Source organism: Ovis canadensis, chromosome 1 (genome assembly GCF_042477335.2).
Source record: "Ovis canadensis isolate MfBH-ARS-UI-01 breed Bighorn chromosome 1, ARS-UI_OviCan_v2, whole genome shotgun sequence".
Taxonomy (NCBI): domain Eukaryota; kingdom Metazoa; phylum Chordata; class Mammalia; order Artiodactyla; family Bovidae; genus Ovis; species Ovis canadensis.
In genome coordinates, this window is record NC_091245.1 from 113194219 (window position 1) to 113211867 (window position 17649).

General features: G+C 45.7%; 3 protein-coding genes and 1 non-coding gene across 4 annotated transcripts; 2 read left to right on the forward strand and 2 right to left on the reverse strand.

The window, feature by feature from the left end:
• Positions 1 to 171: 171 nt before the first annotated feature.
• On the forward strand, positions 172 to 2143 carry KLHDC9 (kelch domain containing 9). The gene is made up of 4 exons (XM_069546468.1): positions 172 to 886; positions 1154 to 1313; positions 1405 to 1603; positions 1867 to 2143. The coding sequence occupies exons 1-4, from the start codon at positions 366 to 368 to the stop codon at positions 2031 to 2033; spliced, it is 1047 nt and encodes a 348-aa protein (XP_069402569.1). The 5' UTR covers positions 172 to 365; the 3' UTR covers positions 2034 to 2143.
• A 206-nt stretch (positions 2144 to 2349) lies between these two features.
• Positions 2350 to 14247, reverse strand: PFDN2 (prefoldin subunit 2). The gene is made up of 4 exons (XM_069546533.1): positions 14084 to 14247; positions 3475 to 3563; positions 3250 to 3373; positions 2350 to 2645 (listed from the first exon to the last, which is right to left on the reverse strand). The coding sequence occupies exons 1-4, from the start codon at positions 14156 to 14158 to the stop codon at positions 2469 to 2471; spliced, it is 465 nt and encodes a 154-aa protein (XP_069402634.1). The 5' UTR covers positions 14159 to 14247; the 3' UTR covers positions 2350 to 2468.
• TRNAE-UUC (transfer RNA glutamic acid (anticodon UUC)) lies at positions 10463 to 10534 on the reverse strand. Its single transcript has one exon. It is a non-coding gene; the product is annotated as a tRNA-Glu (tRNA).
• NIT1 (nitrilase 1) lies at positions 13945 to 17408 on the forward strand. The gene is made up of 7 exons (XM_069546523.1): positions 13945 to 14312; positions 14871 to 14969; positions 15231 to 15485; positions 15597 to 15700; positions 15908 to 16041; positions 16473 to 16598; positions 16865 to 17408. Coding segments are annotated over exons 1-7 (987 nt in total). The 5' UTR covers positions 13945 to 14310; the 3' UTR covers positions 17132 to 17408.
• The last annotated feature ends 241 nt before the right edge of the window (positions 17409 to 17649 follow it).

Here is a 17649-nt window from a genome sequence, read left to right on the forward strand (position 1 = left end):
CGGCACCTGAAACGTCGTAGCCCCAAGTGAATTCGCAGCTTAAACAACAGGGGTCTTTCTGAAGAACTGGCTCTCCTCGGGCTGAGTTCATTGACCTAGCACAGCTCCTGTTGCCATGGTGACAGCACTGCTTCCCGGTAGCTCGCCAGGTCTCCTGTCTCCATGGTAACCAGTGCTTTGCGACCTTCAATTTGCAGCGTCGTGCTGCAGCTGCGGCAGCGGTTGCCGGGTGACGGCGGAGCGAGCGGGTGCCTTGAGGTGGGGACCTGGAGGGGCTTCCGGTAGGGGCGGTTCCGGAGAAGCTTGGGCCTCCATATAGCTAGGCTCCGGGCCGCTGGCCCCGCAGCTCGGCTCTACCGAGTCCCATGGCGGGGGCTGCGGGCGAGGCGCGGGGCTTGGGCTGGACCTGGCGGCCGGTGGCGCGGGACCCGCTGCTGGCGCGGGCCTTCCATTCATGCACTGAACTGCGGGGACGGTTCTATCTGGTGGGGGGGCTCCTAGCTGGAGGAGCGAGAGAGCCGAGCAGCGAAACGGTGGTCTTCGATCCGGCTGGGGGCCAGGCCGTGCGGGCGGCAGCACGGGGAGGCCCGAGGCGCAGCCACCACGACGCGGCGCCGGTGGGCGGTCGCTGGCTCTGCGTGGTGGGCGGCTGGGACGGGTCGCGCCGCTCGGCCACTGTGACCGCTTTGGACACGGACCGCGGTGTGTGGGAGGAGTGGACCGCCGGCTCCGGCAGCTGCCCCCCCGCAGGCCTCAGTAGTCACACCTGTACCCGAATCTCCGACCGAGAGCTGCGGGTAGCAGGCCGGGAGGGCGGGACCCGCACTCAGCGTCGTTATGGAAGCGTCTACACGTTAAGGCTGGACCCTGGCGCCCGCACCTATTGGTATGACCTCCTCTGCCCTAAAATGTTCACCCTTCCTTCACCTGCACTCTGGAAAAACAGATTCGCAGGCAGCTTATCTAACATCCTCACCCTAGCACCATTCTTCCCTGGGAACCTTCCATGTCTAAGAGTTTAACTCCCTTTCATCTCAACTTAACCACATGTGGCCCTTTCCCGTGTCTCCCTTCAATCGTTGGCGAGGGGAGTGGGGAAAAGGCAGTATACAGCACTTTTCCAAAAAACCCAACTCAGGCCTGAATTTCACAGCTATAAGGAAGAAGGCTGCCACACTGTTTCACGCTCGGGTCACTGTGCTGCTTTGCTCCAAAGTCCTGGGCCCCACCCAGGTCACCAGCTATTACTCTTTGGGGGCTGCAACTCAGCTGAACCAGAAGTAGCTGGGCATTGGAGTCATGGGAAGATTAAGGTATTGTCTACTCACATCTCGCTAAGGGTAGAACGCGACTAAACTTTGGATGCCCAAATCCCTCCAGTCCGTCCCTTCTTTCTCCCTCAAGGAGGAACCACCTGTTGCCCCCCATTTGATGGAAAAGCTTTCAAGGCTCGTGAGCAGCGGGCAGGGGTCCCGGCAGGGGCCTCGAGGCCTGCGCCATCACTCATGTTCTGTGGTTGGTCCCTTTGCTGTCCTGTTCGGTGGAGAAACTTTGAACAGAGCCAGAGACACCATCTGCAATGACCTCTACATCTATGATACCCGTAAGAGCCAGCTTAATGGTTGAGAAGGGGAAAAGGTGGGAAGACAGAACCTGAAGACTACAGAGAAATTAAGGATGGAGTAAAGGGGTAGGGAGGAGGAAGAATTAGTCGACAACTGAAAGGAATACACAGAATGTAAGATTTTGGAGAGGCGTGCAAATCACGGGAGGAGAAAAACAATGAGCAAGGCTTTGGTCTTCTTGAGCCCCATGGGGTCCAGGATGCTGCTGCCTCAATAACCACCCTCTGCCCTTGCCTAACAGGAAAGTCTCCTCCTCTGTGGTTCCACTTCCCCTGTGCCGACCGTGGACTAAAACGCGTGGGCCATCGCACCTGCCTTTGGAATGATCAGCTCTACCTGGTTGGGGGTTTTGGTGAGGATGGCAGGACAGCTAGTCCACAGGTTTGCATTCTAGACATCTTTATCTAAAGAATAGTGCCAAGATACATTGCCAAGCCTCTGTTTTGTTGCAAACTCAAAGCATTATCACAGAGCTATCTTCATTTCAAATGCTGATTAAATTGCAACCTGAGAGTCAACACTGTCTCTGAATCTTTTGGTGGGGAGGGAAGTAAATAAGGAGATGCATCTTTATTTGCAAAGGAAAGGATAAAATATAAGACCTAGTCTGATACTGTGAGCCATTAACCTGATAGAACCAAAACCACAAATCATATGGTTATCCATGCCCCATGCAAATTCTACCCATCATATTGGGTTGAAAGGTTGAGGCTAGAGCTACGCATTCTGACCAAAACATTTAATTAACAAAAAAATATTACAATAGCAGAGAAAATAATAATAACAATAAGGAGAAATAAGAAGTGGGAATCAGGGTAGAAAACAAAGAGAAGCCTTTGGTTTCTAGGAGACCAACACGCCAGCGGAGCTGGCCTTAGCCCCAGCGCCTTCTGAGTTTTCCTTGGCTGCTGGCTTCTCGTCTTCCCCCATGAGACGAATGTTGTGCTTTTCCCGGAATTCATTTAGTTCTTTTCCCTTTGCCTGAAGCTGTTGTGTCAGTGTCTCAATGATCTTCTGTATCTAGAGGGCAAGCAACAGGGATTATGTAAGGATTTCAGGACTCCCTTCCCCCATCTGTTATAGACAGTGGTTGGGGGAAGTGAAGGACAGATGATACCTCTAACCTCATCTTTAACCAAATATTAATAGTAGAGCCCAGACACTAAAAGGATTCCTTTCTTTAAAACAATGGTTTAAAAACTTTAGTATACATAAGAATCACCTTGGCTGATTATTTTTAAAATGCTCTTCGTGGCTCCCATCCCCAGCAGTTTTGAATCAGTGGGTACAGGAGAGGGTCTGGGAAGCTGCATTTTAAATTAGTCCTCCAGGTGATCTGGATGCAGGTGCCCATGGACTACCCTGTGAAAAACTCCACTCTAACCACCTTCCTTCTCCCAGCTCAGCCAGGTCACAGAGCCCATGGTGAGAGGCACAGTCAGCAACTCCTTTGTCTAAGGAGTTAGACTTAGCATAACATAAAGAGCACAGGCCAACAGGCTATTTATGCTGTCTTCAATGTGAGTCCCTACCCACGCTTTCCTCCCCACATTCCCTAAAGCCCGAGCCTCCCCTTCCTTACGCCCTGGTTGCTCAGAGCATCTATATGGGGATTCTTGCTCACCTGCTCCTTGTTGTTCTCCAGGGCAGGCAGCACCTCTTTGACGGTCCGCTCCACCAGCACCCCTCCAACCATGCGGTAGCACTTGCGGGTTTCATCGACCTCCTTCAGAGTATCAATCACTAGGCTGAGGTAGGAGGACAACGCAGGGTCTGAGAACTCAGTCCCACTCTGCTGCAACCCTCGTACAAAGCGGCCCTTCCAACCCTCCTACTGTTTGCTCCTCACCTGTGCTCATTCAATTCCATCTCCAGCTCAGCTGCTTTGGATGCCAGGCCCCGCTGTTCCTGCCTAAGACGGTTGAAGCCAGCAATTACCTAAGAAGATGAGAAAGAGATAAGGTGAGAGAGGGGACAGTGGAAATGGCAGAGGGTCAACATACAACCGACTGACTGGAAAAGACCCTGACGCTAGGAAAGATTGAAGGCAAAAGGAGAAGAGGACAGCAGTGGATGAGATGGTTAGACAGCATCACCAACTCAATGAAAATTAATCTGAGCAAACTCCAGGAAACACTAGAGGAGAGAGAAGCCTGGCACTCTGGAGTCCATGGTGTCGCAAAGAGTTGGACATGACTTAGCCACTGAACAACAACATACAACACAGCATGGCAGGCTTTACAAAGACGCAGTAGTAGGCACCTACCTGGCAAAAGGAATACAACATGGTCTGCAATTTGTAACTTATGTCTGTCTGGAACTCCATTCAACCAACACTGAGTGCCAGCTAAGTGGCTAGGCCAACTTGCAACTTAGTTTGGTGAGGCCTAGGCATTTGTTAGCCTCTTGATGAAAGTGAAAGAGGAGAGTGAAAAAGTTGGCTTAAAGCTCAACACTCAGAAAACGAAGATCATGGCATCTGGTCCCATCACTTCATGGGAAATAGATGGGGAAACAGTAGAAACTGTCAGACTTTATTTTCTGGGGCTCCAAAATCACTGCAGATGGTGACTGCAGCCAGGAAATTTTTAATTTCTTACTCCTTGCAAGGAAAGTTATGACCAACCTAGATACCATATTAAAAAGCAGAGACATTACTTTGCCAACAAAGGTTCGTCTAGTCAAGGCTATGGTTTTTCCAGTGGTCACGCTTGGATGTGAGAGTTGGATGGAAGAAAGCTGAGTGCTGAAGAATTGATGCTTTTGAACTGTGGTGCTGGAAAAGACTCTTGTGAGTCCCTTGGACCGCAAGGAGATCCAACCAGTCCATCCTAAAGGAGACCAGTCCTGGGTGTTCATTGGAAGGACTGATGCTGAAGCTGAAACTCCAATAGTTTGGCCACCTGATGCGAAGAGTTGACTCATTGGAAAAGACTCTGATGCTGGGAGGGATTGGGGGCAGGAGGAGAAGGGGACGACAGAGGATGAGATGGCTGGATGGCATCACCGACTCGATGCACATAAGTTTGGGTGAACTCTGGGAGATGGGGATGGATAGGGAGGCCTGGCGTGCTGCGATTCATGGGGTCGCAAAGAGTCGGACACGACTGAGCGACTGAACTGAACTGAGGCATTTGTTGTAAGAATGGAAATGGAGAGCTACTGGAACACCTACGGGGGAGCTTAAACTTGCAGGTAAAGGAAAGGCTTTGTAGTGAGTAGTTCTTGTTTGGGTCTGCCCAGCATCCCTCTCATTAGGGATCTGCCCCTCCTAATTCACTGGGGTTCTTGTGGGGCTACTAATTACAGGACCCTTGCTCCTTGACCACAGGGACAGTAACCTATTCTATACTAGAGTCTCTCTACAGGAGAGACAACAGGTACAAAATGCAGCTGGAGCTAAGACACCTATGTAGTATTCAGTCACCTCTGATATTTTGCGACCTGATGGACTGTAGCCCAGCAGGCTCTTCTATCTATGCGATTTTCCAGGCAAGAATACTGGAGTGAGTTGCCATTTCCTCCTCCAGGGAATCTTCCCGGCCCAGGTAATGAACCACCATTTCCTGTGTCTCCTGCATTGCAGACAAATTCTTTACCATCTGAGCCACCAGGGAAGCCCCAACACTGACCGTTGTCCTGTAAAGATTATCCTCTATTCCTTTCCTGAAATCCCTGAAGCTGCCCTAGCTCTTGGACTTTGTGTGGCGTAGATGAGTAATGTGTCTTTTCACTATGTTCAAGTCTGTGTTCAGTTCTACCACCATCCTTCTAAAACAGTCCTTTAAAAAAATAAGTGGCCCAAAGCCCGTATCTGCAGCCTGTAAATCCTAACTGATAATAGGTTTCAGGAGAGAGAATGCCTTAACTGAAGCCTGAAGAAATTGGGGGTGAGGGCGGGGTGGGTAGTGGTGCAAAAGAAGCATAATAACATACTTAAAGGCCCAGAGAAGTGATTACGACCAGCTGCTTCTTCCCCAGAAACTGAGCAGAGAATTAAAACAGACTGAAAGTCAGCCTGGGTACTAATACCACTAGCAGCAACACATCTAGTATAGTGCTCTGCTGACTGTATCTGGAAAGAAATACCAGACGAAAGGCAAAAGACTAGGTTTCAGGTTTTGTCTCTGTCACGTATTGGTTCTAGGAACGTGACAGTTTTAGCCCTATTCGTTTAATCCTGGCTACGAGTGAGGATCAGGGGACCAGTTTTAAAGCATGAATAGTGGAACCTCAGAGCAGCTACACAGCCACTTGGAGTGAGGCTCTGGCCTCAGTATTTCAGAGAAGATCTCCCATGAAATTCTGATGTGCAGCCAGAACTGAAAACCACTGGGTTAATCTCTCTGAGCCTAGTTTTCTTACCTGTGATATGCAGGTGATACCTACTTCACAGGGCTGTTCTATCACATGAATGAATGAATGTGGAACAGTTTTGTAAGCAGGGAAGTACATTAATTACCATCATGACCTCTCTCCAAACGGAATGTCCCTTGGACCCTCATGGTCAGCTGAGAGCAACAGGCCCACTCATTCAAACCATTACCAAATCTCTCACGGTCCCTTCCATTATCTCCATGCTCACTGCCATCGATGACTAAGCACCTCATCTTTACTAGGATCCCTTCTTTCTAGCTCTCTCTCTGCAAGATTCATATGCAGCTAGTATCACGCTGTGCGTACCACCTCTGCACCCTTCTAAGGCCCAATAAATGAAGGAATAGATTTGGTGAGGAACTTGTCATTCCAGCAGCTTGTTTCCCTCTCCCAGCCACCATCCTTTCATCTCAATCTGCTTCATCCACTCACTTCAGCAGATGCATCGGAAATCTCACTCATCTACAAGCTGTTTTCCCTTCACCTTCATTACCTATATCGAAACTATTCCATTTATAATTAGCATTTTCTCCACTGTCAATGTAACCTCAAAATACTTTCATCTAAGAAAACTTCACAACTAAGCTAGAGTCCAGATGCCCTCCTAGCATCTGAATGATATCCATTCTTCTAGATATATGTTGTATAATATTTTGTACTGTTGTATAACAACAATTGTTGTTTTTTGTATTGTTTTACAATGTATAATATACATTAATGAAATCAGCTTAAATGTCTAAAATTTCTGAGACCTGAAATTATTTTCTTTAGTATAATAATTAGTAGGAATCTACTTTTCAACCACCAGTTTAACACCACTAAAGGCAAAGAAATTTTTTTAAATTCCAACTTTTCTTCAAACATTCTTGCTGATTAACAACACTGTATTTCAACCCTATACTTAACAACCCTAGAATAAGCAGAGATGGCCAGGCCACTGTTGACTCCCTCAGCCCTATTAAATCATCTCACACATAAACACTCCTCCTGAAAAAGAATCCAATCAAAATACCAACTCTTTTTCCTTTTTGTCGGCCGTGAGGGGTAGCAGGATGTTAGTTTCCTGATCAGGAATCTAACCCACAATCGCTGTAATGCAAAGGCAGAGTGCAAACCATTGGATCACCAGGGAAGTCCCTACTGTTCCTATTCTAAAGTAACTTCAAGCCTGACAACTATACAGAGCGCTCACATTCTCATAACTGGCATGTAGAAATAATTTTACAGGACATGATCATCTTTTTTTGTTTGTTAGTTCCCAGTTTTCTTCAAATATAATTGATAGGAGACTTCCCTGGTAAACCAGTGGTTAGGACTCAGCTTCCACTGCAGGGGTCCTGGGTTTGATCCCTGTTTGGGGAACTAAGCTCCCACAAGACACACAGTGCTCCCCAAAACAAAGATAATTCACACAGAGCACTGTGTAAGTTTAAGGTATACAACATTATGATTTTATATATATATGTGGAAATGATTAGCACAATAATATAAATATCCATCACCTCACAGTTACTTCTGTGATGAGAACTTTTAAGATTTCTGCTCACAGCAACTTTCAAGTATACAACACAGTACGGTTAACCACAGTTGTCATGCTATACATTAGATCCCCAGAACTCATTCGTGTTATAACTCCAATTTTGTTACCTTTTGACCCCCCCTTCACTCATTCCCCCTCTTCGCACTCCAAAGCACCAATCTATTCTGTTTCTGAGTTCAATTTTGTGTTTTTTATTCCACATATAAATGAGATCATTAAGTACTTTTCTTTCTTTGACTTATTTTCACTGAACATAATACCTTCAGGGTTCATTCATTTTGTCACAAATAGCAGAATTTTCTTCTTTTTTACAAGTGAATAATATTCTCCTGTGTGTGTATATATATGTGTGTGACATTTTATATATTCATCTACAGGACATGGTATTCTAATTTTTAAGGGCTATATAGCATTTAAACCTTATTGATAATTTCTTTTAATACATAAACCATCTAGCTATTCTCTTGTTGGGATATTTAGGTTATTTCCAATTTTTCTGTAATAAATAGCACGAATTTTACCTATCTGGACAAACAGTACAAAAACTTTACAGTCATTTCTCTTGAATCATACTCCCCTAAGTAAGACTGAGTCAAAAGGGTATTAACATTATTATAATTTCTACTGTGTGTTGCTATAAACTTCTCCAAGATGACCAGATGACTTTACAGTGCTAACAGCAATGTCATGAGGTAGCTTATATTACCTATGTTAATTTAGTAATTTTTAGAGCAGGAAGAGATCTTAATTCCAGAAGCCTTGGAATCATCCTCAACTCACTATCCACCCTCAATTAACTTCTAAATCATATCCATCTACTGAATACCTCAAATCCATCCACTATCATCTCTCATCTGTACTACGGAGCCTCCTAGGTGAGTTCCACACTTGCCTCCTTCAATCCATTCCCCACACTTCAGCACAAGTAACCTTAAATTTAAATCTAACCATCCTATGCCTAAACCTTCAATTATTCCCACTGCTCACGGGATAAAACCCAAACTCCTGAAGACAGCAGAAAAAAAGTCCTACAGACCTGGTGCTTGCTACCTCTTGCAATCAGTCCTCTCACCTCTTAACGCTCAGCCCTATCAGGTCTCCCGCACTGCAGGCAGATTCTTTACCCTGTGAGCCACCAGGGAAGCCCATGGCCCAGCAGAACCACTTGCAATTCCCCTATCATTTACCTTCAGGCACTTGCAGAGAATCCACACCCTACCTAGTTCAGTTCAGTTCAGTTCAGTTGCTCAGTCGTGTCCGACTCTTTGCGACCCCATGAATCGCAGCACACCAGGCCTCCCTGTCCATCACCAACTCCTGGAGTTCACTCAGACTCACGTCCATCGAGTCAGTGATGCTACCCAACCATCTCATCCTCTGTCGTCCCCTTCTCCTGCCCCCAATCCCTCCCAGCATCAGAGTCTTTTCCAATGAATCAACTCTTCACATGAAGTGTCCAAAGTACTGGAGCTTCAGCTTTAGCATCATTCCTTCCAAAGAAATCCCAGGGCTGATCTCCTTCAGAATGGACTGGTTGGATCTCCTTGCAGTCCAAGGGACTCTCAAGAGTCTTCTCCAACACCACAGTTCAAAAGCATCAATTCTTCGGCGCTCAGCCTTCTTCACAGTCCAACTCTCACATCCATACATGACCACAGGAAAAACCATAGCCTTGACTAGACGGGCCTTAGTCAGCAAAGTAATGTCTCTGCTTTTGAATATACTATCTAGGTTGGTCATAACTTTTCTTCCAAGGAGTACACTTACCCAAACCTTTCTCATCGCATTTTTCTCTGCCTAACTCTAATTCATTCTTCACGTTTCAACATAGATTCTTCAAGGAAACAGTTCTTGCCACCCCCTCGCCCCATAATAACTCCTTGTATGTACTCACATATAAGTACCTATCAATTTCTTACACTTTTTGATAGAAAACTTTTTCTATTTTCACATACTATGTTCTTTATTTTCCATCATACTGGCTACCTCTAAACTTTATTGTTATCTTCTTTGAAAATTTAAAAAATGTAAATATAACTTCTTTTAAAACACCTGTATCTTTTATAGCCCTACAATAACCTGCCTTCCTTCCACCACAGTTTGCACAGTAAGGGTGCATTATTATGTGCCAGGTACTTTGCTGGACTCTTTATTTCATTTAATTCTAAAACAAACAACAAAAGCAACAAAAAACATTATAAGACATGTACCTTCATTATAAGACATTTTACCTTCTGTAAAATACAGATCATGAAACCAAGGCTGGTGGAATGTGGGGGTGGATAAAATAACAGTGGACTGCAGGACTGCTACTTTTACCATGGTCTAACTCTAAGAATTCATTTTCTATTAATGTATTATTCCTGGCTTGTAACATAATAATCTCTTAATGAGTCAAACTATTTCCATTTGATTTATTTTTGTTTTCTTTCTTTTTTGTTTGATACCATATAGTTTTGATAAGTATGGGGAAAATCTATAATCATTATATTTATCACCCCAAGGTCTTATCTACATGATATTTACTCTTACTGGCTTTAATGGAATAATAAAAGAGGTAGAGAATTATGACTGGATGCATCTGGAAAAGCATATTCTGGGCTGTCACTGCACTTAATATCTTCTTTTTAGTTCAGTGCCCCCTTTTCTGACTAACATGTGCTGTGTGCTCAGTTGCACAGTCACGTCTGACTCTGTGATTCCCTGGACTATAGCCTGCCAGGTGCCTCTGTCCATGGGGATTCTCCAGGCAAACATATTCAACTGTAAAAATTTTTCTGAGCTTATCAAATGATGATTCTCATCCTTTCTCTTCATCAAAGTTTTTAGGACCAGTCTATACTCACTGCCTCCACTTCCTCACCTCCTAATTCACTTTATTTAAATGTCTGGCCACACCATGAGGCTTGTGGAATCTTAGTTCCCTGACCAGGGATCGAACCTGGGCCATGGCAGGGAAAGCACCAAGTCCTAACCACTGGACCATCAGAGAATTCCCAAGTCATGTCTTTTTTGAATCTAAGTTTTTTCACCAAAAAATTAGAGGTATCTATCTCATACAATGTTGTGCTGCTGCTGCTGCTAAGTCACTTCAGTCGTGTCTGTGCAACTCCATAGACGGCAGCCCACCAGGCTCCCCTGTCCCTGGGATTCTCCAGGCAAGAACACTGGAGTGGGTTGCCATTTCCTTCTCCAATGCATGAAAGTGAAAAGTGAAAGTGAAGTCGCTCAGTCGTGTCCGACCCTCAGCGACCTCATGGACTGCAACCTACCAGGCTCTTCCGTCCATGGGATTTTCCAGGCAAGAGTACTGGAGTGGGGTGCCATTGCCTTCAGAGGATTCATTAATTACATCAAGGACTTAGGACATTACCCAACATACAACAGATTCTCAATAAACAGTACCTGCTGTTACAAAACAGCCCCACCTAAATGTCCTATAGATACCTTAAACTCAGGTCATTCAAAGCTGAACTTTCTTTTACTCCTTTTTTTTTTCCCCTTTTCTGGCAACTCAAACAGGGGGATCCTAGTTCCCTGACCATGGTTCAGACCCGCACGGCCTGCACTGGAAGCTCAGAGTCTTAACCCTGGGACCACCAGGGAGAAGTCCTTTTACTCCATTTTAAACTGCTCTTCTTCTTGTCTCCCTCTTTCTGCTAATGACACAACTCTAGCCTGGTAGGAAACCCTGGTTTCATTTTTGAACACACTCTTATCCCATCAACTGCCAAATTTATTGTCTCTACCTCAGCAATTTTTCTTAGGCTTACTGACATTGATCATGCCAATTTAAGGCCTCATTACCTCTTGTCTGAGGTACTGCAACAGTCTTTTAGATTATCTCCCCATTTTTGGACTCTCCAAATCCATCCTATACATTGTTGCTAATTTAATTCTTCTAGCACTTGGATGACACAGAAAAATATTCATGATATAGTATTAAGCTTAAAAGCAATTATGCAATAGCAAATAACTATATTTAGAATACTACATAAAATTAAAGATGCAAATGTGTAAAATACACATGTACAAAAACATAAAGAAGGGGGAAAAAACCTCTCAAAGGATAAATTTCAAAATGGTAAGAATATTTATCTCTGGATAGTAGGGCCATGGGTAATTTATTTATCTTGTACTTTTTCTTGTGTTTTCTACAATGAATATGTATTATTTTATGTAATAATTAAAAAAATCAATGGTATAACATTTATCCTTCTATGAGTTCTTCACTGCTTACATTAAAAAGTCCTGAATTCTTTGCCATGCAAAGACTCAGTATACTTTAAGGATTATATCTTTATAACTTGTAACTCATGATTTAGCTAAACAAAGTAGTCACTGCACTTCATGTCAATCTATACTTTCTCTAAATCTCCTCTTACCCTATTCTCTATATTCTGTTTCTACTGCCATCTGTTCAAATTTATCCAATCCTTCAGGCTCAGCTCAAATATCTCTAATAGGATCATGGTATAAGCAGGAAAAAATAGGTCTGTCTGATTCTCAAGTCCCTCAATTAAAAACTCTCCCAGTCTGAGTAAGTTAAAGCCTCCGAAACTCAAACATTCTGAGGACAACACTGCTACTTCAAATGGCAGTAATTAAGTAACAGAAGATGAAACAAGTAAAGCGCCCAGCACAATGTGCCACTTGCCTCCATCCTGTCTATATGGCTCAGATTTGAAGCAGTGATAAATATTGTTTACCCAGTGTTCTGTATGGAACACAAACAAAGGTCAGAGAATGTTAAGCAAGGACAGCCTCAGAACTCAATTACCACAATTATTCAGTCTGTTCTGACAGCCTCTTTTTCTCTATCATCCCTTAAAACTGGTTTCACTGTATTCTACTCCTTTTTTCACTTTCTGTACAAACCTTAGGTGATTTCACCCACAACCATGGCTTTATCTATCATTCATAAATGTGTAATTCTCTGTATCTCCAATTCAGACTTCTGTAACCTGACATTATGAATCAAACTATCTACTAAATGTCTCTACCTGTATGTCCCACAAGAAACTCAAATTCAAACTTATTTTCCCCCCAAACCTGTACATCTTCCTACATTCCCTAAAGGCACCACCCAAGGCAGAAACCTGAAGGACATCCAAGATTCCTCTTTTGTCCCCTTTTCTCCACTTTCAAGTCTTGCAGTAATCCATTCCAAACTTTAAGTCCATCTGCATCCCAAACATATCAGGAAGTTTCATGCCACAGTGTTTTTAAACACATATTCCCTCTACCTAGAAAATCCTCCAGTTTCTTCTTTGCTTGACTAACTTCTCTCATCCTTTAGAACTGAGCTGAAAGATGATCTTTTTTACAAAACAAAATAACTAACATTTATTATGCACATCAGGTACTTTGGCCACCTGATGCGAAGAGCTGACTCATTTGAAAAGACCCTGATGCTGGGAAAGATTGAAGGCAGGAGGAGAAGGGGGACGACAGAGGATGACAAGGCTGGATGGCATCACCGACTCAATGGACAGGAGTTTGAGTAAACTCTGGGAGTTGGTAATGGACAGGGTGGCCTGGCATGCTGCAGTCCATGGGGTTGCAAAGTGTCACACGACTGAGCGACTGAACTGAAGCACATAGTATATTTTGTTTTATATCACTGTGCAAAACATTGTATACATTGTCTAAAAACTGTTCTCCCCTCCCCCCAAATTCCATACTATTTCATATCTCTCATACATATACTTCTGCCTCATATTAGCATTTTCTGTATGTCTTATTTTTCTCACCAGACTAAAAGCTCTTTGATTGCAGGAGTTTTAAAAATCTTTATGCAGAATACCTCTGCCTACAGTAACTGTTCAACAAATAACTGATAGACAAACCTATAATTAAAAGAGCTATTGTTTTAATTACGTTTTCCTATTACACGAATTTCTTTCCACCCATTAACAAACACTAGCCCCACTATCAGCAAACCACGGTTCCCAAGCCACAAACGGCCTTCTGATTAACTTATCAAACGGGAGAAATGCACGCTCAAATTTTTAGTAAAGGATTTCTGGTGTCTAAATTCAATCCAGTAATGACTCTCAAAACAGTATGAAACACTAGACAGTTCGAGTATGAGAGTCACGTGGCTCTGCAGTGACGACGATTTTCAGCGTGGCTTCAGGGTCAAGTAACAGACTCCACTATCCGTCCGTCGACTAACCCCCTAGGACTCGTCATGACCTACTTCACCTAGCTATATCCTGTTCCAAGGTGCGGAGGCAAAGTGGGGAAAGTGGCCACCCATTTTTCCTCAGACATGCGCATCCTCCCAGCCCCTGCTTCCCCGAGACGTTCTCTCGCCTAGGCTCACCCAACCCTCCGAGGGGGCGTGGCTCTCACCCACCAATCCGCCTACTCTCTCCCCGGGGGCTCGGCTAGCTTCTCGAAGGACCCTCCCCTCTCTGGATGGCCACGCAAATGCGGGACTGAGTAAAGGTCTGCACAGCCACAGGCTTTACCCCCTCCTCTCACAACGACTCTGGACCCAGCCAGCTCGCCCTACTTCACGTTCCCTGGTCCTCACCTGCTCTGCAGACACCGCCCCCTTCCCCGTGCCGCTCCCGCTGCTCTTGCCGGCGCGACCGCCGTTCTCCGCCATCTTCACCGCTTGCTAGGCTTCCGGCCTTCGCGGCTCAGCCCCCTGCCCTGCGTCACGTCCGGTCTCGGAGTTACCGCCCACTCGCCCCTGGCACTTCCACCTCCAGGCCGCAGTTTTGTTCGGTTCCCGCGGATGATTTTGGCCATATCTTAATGTAGGACCTACTACCTATCCCCCCCACCCCGATGAATTCCACCTGTGGTGCTTTAACTTGTGCAAGAGACGCTGCCCCTGGGAGGCGCGGGAAAGAAAGGGTTAACTGGAGAGTGGGGCGCTGGTTGAAATCCGGGTGCCAGTGCCCCCCTGCCCACCACTGGGTGGTGAGAAACGAGGGAGGGTGAACTTCCCTCAGAGATTTTTGTGGGGAAATATGCTTTGCGTCAATAAAACTGACTGTGCAGCTGCACAGTCAAGAAGAGAAGCTGGGAAGACCAAGGAAGTATCTCGGAGAGGGCTTTTGAATTGTGGAAATATTTGTCTGAGGAAAAAGCTTTAATTTAATGTGAGATCAAAGACCTTTCCTCCATCTTCCCACTTTATGATCTCTTCCGGTAGCCCATAATTACCTATGATAAAGCATGTTTTGACGATTTGAGAGGTTTTACAGGGAGGGTCCTGATTCAGCCTCACAGTATGAAGAGAGAGGTCAGGGGATCTTAGAAATGTATTGCTTGAGAAAGGGGTTGGTGTCCTGATTTCTCACTTTCTTCAGGCTGGGCTTCATCATCAGGCCTCCTCACCAACTCCTGTCCCTTCTTTCGTGTCCTGGACTCCGGATACCTCGATTTTCAGTACTTTGTGCTCCACTCAGGTAACATGTTTTGTGCTCAGTTGCCTGGCACATAATAGATACTCAGTAAATGTTTGTTAAATGTATGGATGGTGGGAAACACTGGGGCACCAACCATCCACAGAAATATCTGATTAGTGGTCATTATGCCGTGGGTCATTGTGCCCTTTGAGTAAAATTAAAGGAAAGGCCAGCTTTCCTGTCTCCCTATTTTAGCCTCTTATCCTTAAACTTAGGCTTCCCCATGCTAGTCAGTCTGAGGCCTGCCTATGCCATTTACAGACTCAGAACTATGGCCGTCTCATCTTCTTCCTGGGAACTGCCCCTGGTGGCTGTGTGCCAGGTAACATCGACCCCAGACAAGGAGCAGAACTTTAAAACATGTGCTGAGCTGATTCGGGAGGCTGCCAGGCTGGGCGCTTGCCTGGCTTTCCTGCCTGAGGCATTTGACTTCATTGCACGGGACCCTGAAGAGACACAACGCCTGTCTGAGCCACTGGGTGGGAACCTTTTGGAAGAATATACCCAGCTTGCCAGGTATCAAGGAAAGGGGGAGGGAGAGGTAGTTTCTTTCTGAGTAATGTCCTAGGATTGCCAGATATGAGGGTAGAACCTTGAGAAGAGTTGCCAGTGTCCCCTCCCCCTCAGGGAATGTGGACTCTGGCTGTCCTTGGGTGGTTTCCATGAGCGTGGCCAGGACTGGGAGCAGACTCAGAAAATCTACAACTGTCATGTGATTCTGAACAACATGGGTGAGACTCTTTAGCCTGCCTCCTCAGGCAATTATACCTAAGATTCTCCAGAATTCTGTTTTCTCAACTGTTTCCTTGGCCAGGGGTTTTTGGGGGTATTTGTACTTCTGTTCCTAGCCTATAAGCTATCTCCTCTTTGGGAGGAGAGAATCTAAGCTGGCTTTCTAGGGCACTAGCACTGAGTATTCTTTTTCTCTCTTACTCTAGGGTCAGTAGTGGCCACCTACAGGAAGACGCATCTGTGTGATGTAGAGATTCCAGGACAGGGGCCTATGCGTGAAAGCAACTCTACCATACCTGGGCCCAGTCTTGAGTCTCCTATCAGCACACCAGCAGGCAAGGTGGGCACTGTGAAAGGATGAGGGTAGGAGAGGAACAAGAGGGAAGAGAACAGGAATCCTTGAAAGTGGTGATAGAGGACAGAAAGCCCTAAGGAGATGGGTAGCAGGGTTATGACCAAATGCTGTGACATAAGGGCTGCTGCTGCTGCCGCTAAGTCCCTTCAGTCGTGTCCGACTCTGTGCGACCCCATAGATGGCAGCCCACCAGGCTCCCCCGTCCCTGGGATTCTCCAGGCAAGAGCACTGGAGTGGGTTGCCATTTCTTTCTCCAATGCATGAAAGTGAAAAGTGCAACTGAAGTCGCTCAGTCGTGCCTGACTCCTAGCGACCCCATGGACTGCAGCCTACCAGGCTCCTCCGTCCATGGGATTTTCCAGGCAAGAGTACTGGAGTGGGGCGAGGGGGGCTAAATAGGTTGTTTTTCATTCCAGATTGGTCTAGCTATCTGCTATGACATGCGGTTCCCTGAACTCTCTCTGGCATTGGTTCAGGCAGGAGCAGAAATACTTACCTACCCTTCGGCTTTTGGATCTGTTACAGGCCCAGCCCATTGGGAGGTAAGAGAATACTTCTTCAGAACGTAAGGGCCTTTCTTACTTCATTCTCCTTCCTTGGTTCTACCAGCTAAAAGGTTTTCTTTCTCCTTCCCACCTAATGAGAAAATTCATTTCCCCAGATTGTTGCCTCTGAGAGTAGTAAATCATTCACAGGCAATTATCAGGATGGTCACAATGGGTAGATTGGGCTGTAATGTCCATGGCTTATCACTTCCCTACCAGCTGCTACATGTACTTGAGTGAACAGCCATCTCCTCCATCCCTAGGTGTTGTTGAGGGCCCGTGCCATTGAAACCCAGTGCTACGTAGTGGCGGCAGCACAGTGTGGACGCCACCATGAGAAGAGAGCAAGTTATGGACATAGCATGGTGGTAGATCCCTGGGGAACAGTGGTGGCCCGCTGCTCCGAAGGACCAGGCCTTTGCCTTGCCCGAATTGACCTCAACTATCTGCAGCAGTTACGCAAACAACTGCCTGTGTTCCAGCACCGCAGGCCTGACCTCTACGGCAATCTGGGTCACCCACTGTCTTAAGACTTTTGATTTCTGTCCACTGAGACCTCCATCGTGAGCTGGTGGCGTTGTGACTTGCAGGCAGGACCCAGGCGCAGCTCCCCTCACTTGGAGAACCTTGTCTCTTAATGGAACACAGGCTCAGCTTCTTGGAAAAGAAGAAACTTTCACCTGAGCTCAGATTTCAGTTTCAGAAAGGTGGAATTTAATATAGTCACTGTTTATTTCATGAAAACTGAAGTTATGCTGAGGGCTGAGCAGCACTGGCATTGAAAAATATATATATAATCATCATAAAGTCTGTGTCTGAATATCTCTTTTGGGAACTGAAAGGGGAGGTGGTATTGTACCAGCTGGACTAGGCTCCAGTTCTAGGCCTCCTGGCTTATTCAACATGCCTCCCTACCTAAAGAAAAGTGCAACACTCAGTGCATGTCCCAGCCCCATGCTCCCAAGCTTGGGAGTGGGAGGGTAGAGGATGGGGAAAGAAAAAGAAGAAAGGCATTGCTACCGCATCACTTCATTCTCACCTATGATGG

Bases quoted from the DNA above. Each gene is read 5' to 3' on its own strand.
- KLHDC9 (XM_069546468.1), top strand. From the start codon at position 366: ATGGCGGGGGCTGCGGGCGAGGCGCGGGGCTTGGGCTGGACCTGGCGG. The intron at 887-1,153 runs GTATGACCTCCT...TGAATTTCACAG, and splicing joins CCTGGCGCCCGCACCTATTG to CTATAAGGAAGAAGGCTGCC. The intron at 1,604-1,866 runs GTAAGAGCCAGC...CTTGCCTAACAG, and splicing joins CCTCTACATCTATGATACCC to GAAAGTCTCCTCCTCTGTGG.
- PFDN2 (XM_069546533.1), bottom strand. From the start codon at position 14,158: ATGGCGGAGAACGGCGGTCGCGCCGGCAAGAGCAGCGGGAGCGGCACG. The intron at 3,564-14,083 runs GTGAGGACCAGG...TCATCTTCTTAG, and splicing joins GGGCGGTGTCTGCAGAGCAG to GTAATTGCTGGCTTCAACCG. The intron at 2,646-3,249 runs GTGAGCAAGAAT...CTTGCCCTCTAG, and splicing joins TGGAGAACAACAAGGAGCAG to ATACAGAAGATCATTGAGAC.
- NIT1 (XM_069546523.1), top strand. The intron at 14,970-15,230 runs GTAACATGTTTT...TGCCATTTACAG, and splicing joins GTACTTTGTGCTCCACTCAG to ACTCAGAACTATGGCCGTCT. The intron at 15,486-15,596 runs GTATCAAGGAAA...CCTCCCCCTCAG, and splicing joins GAATATACCCAGCTTGCCAG to GGAATGTGGACTCTGGCTGT.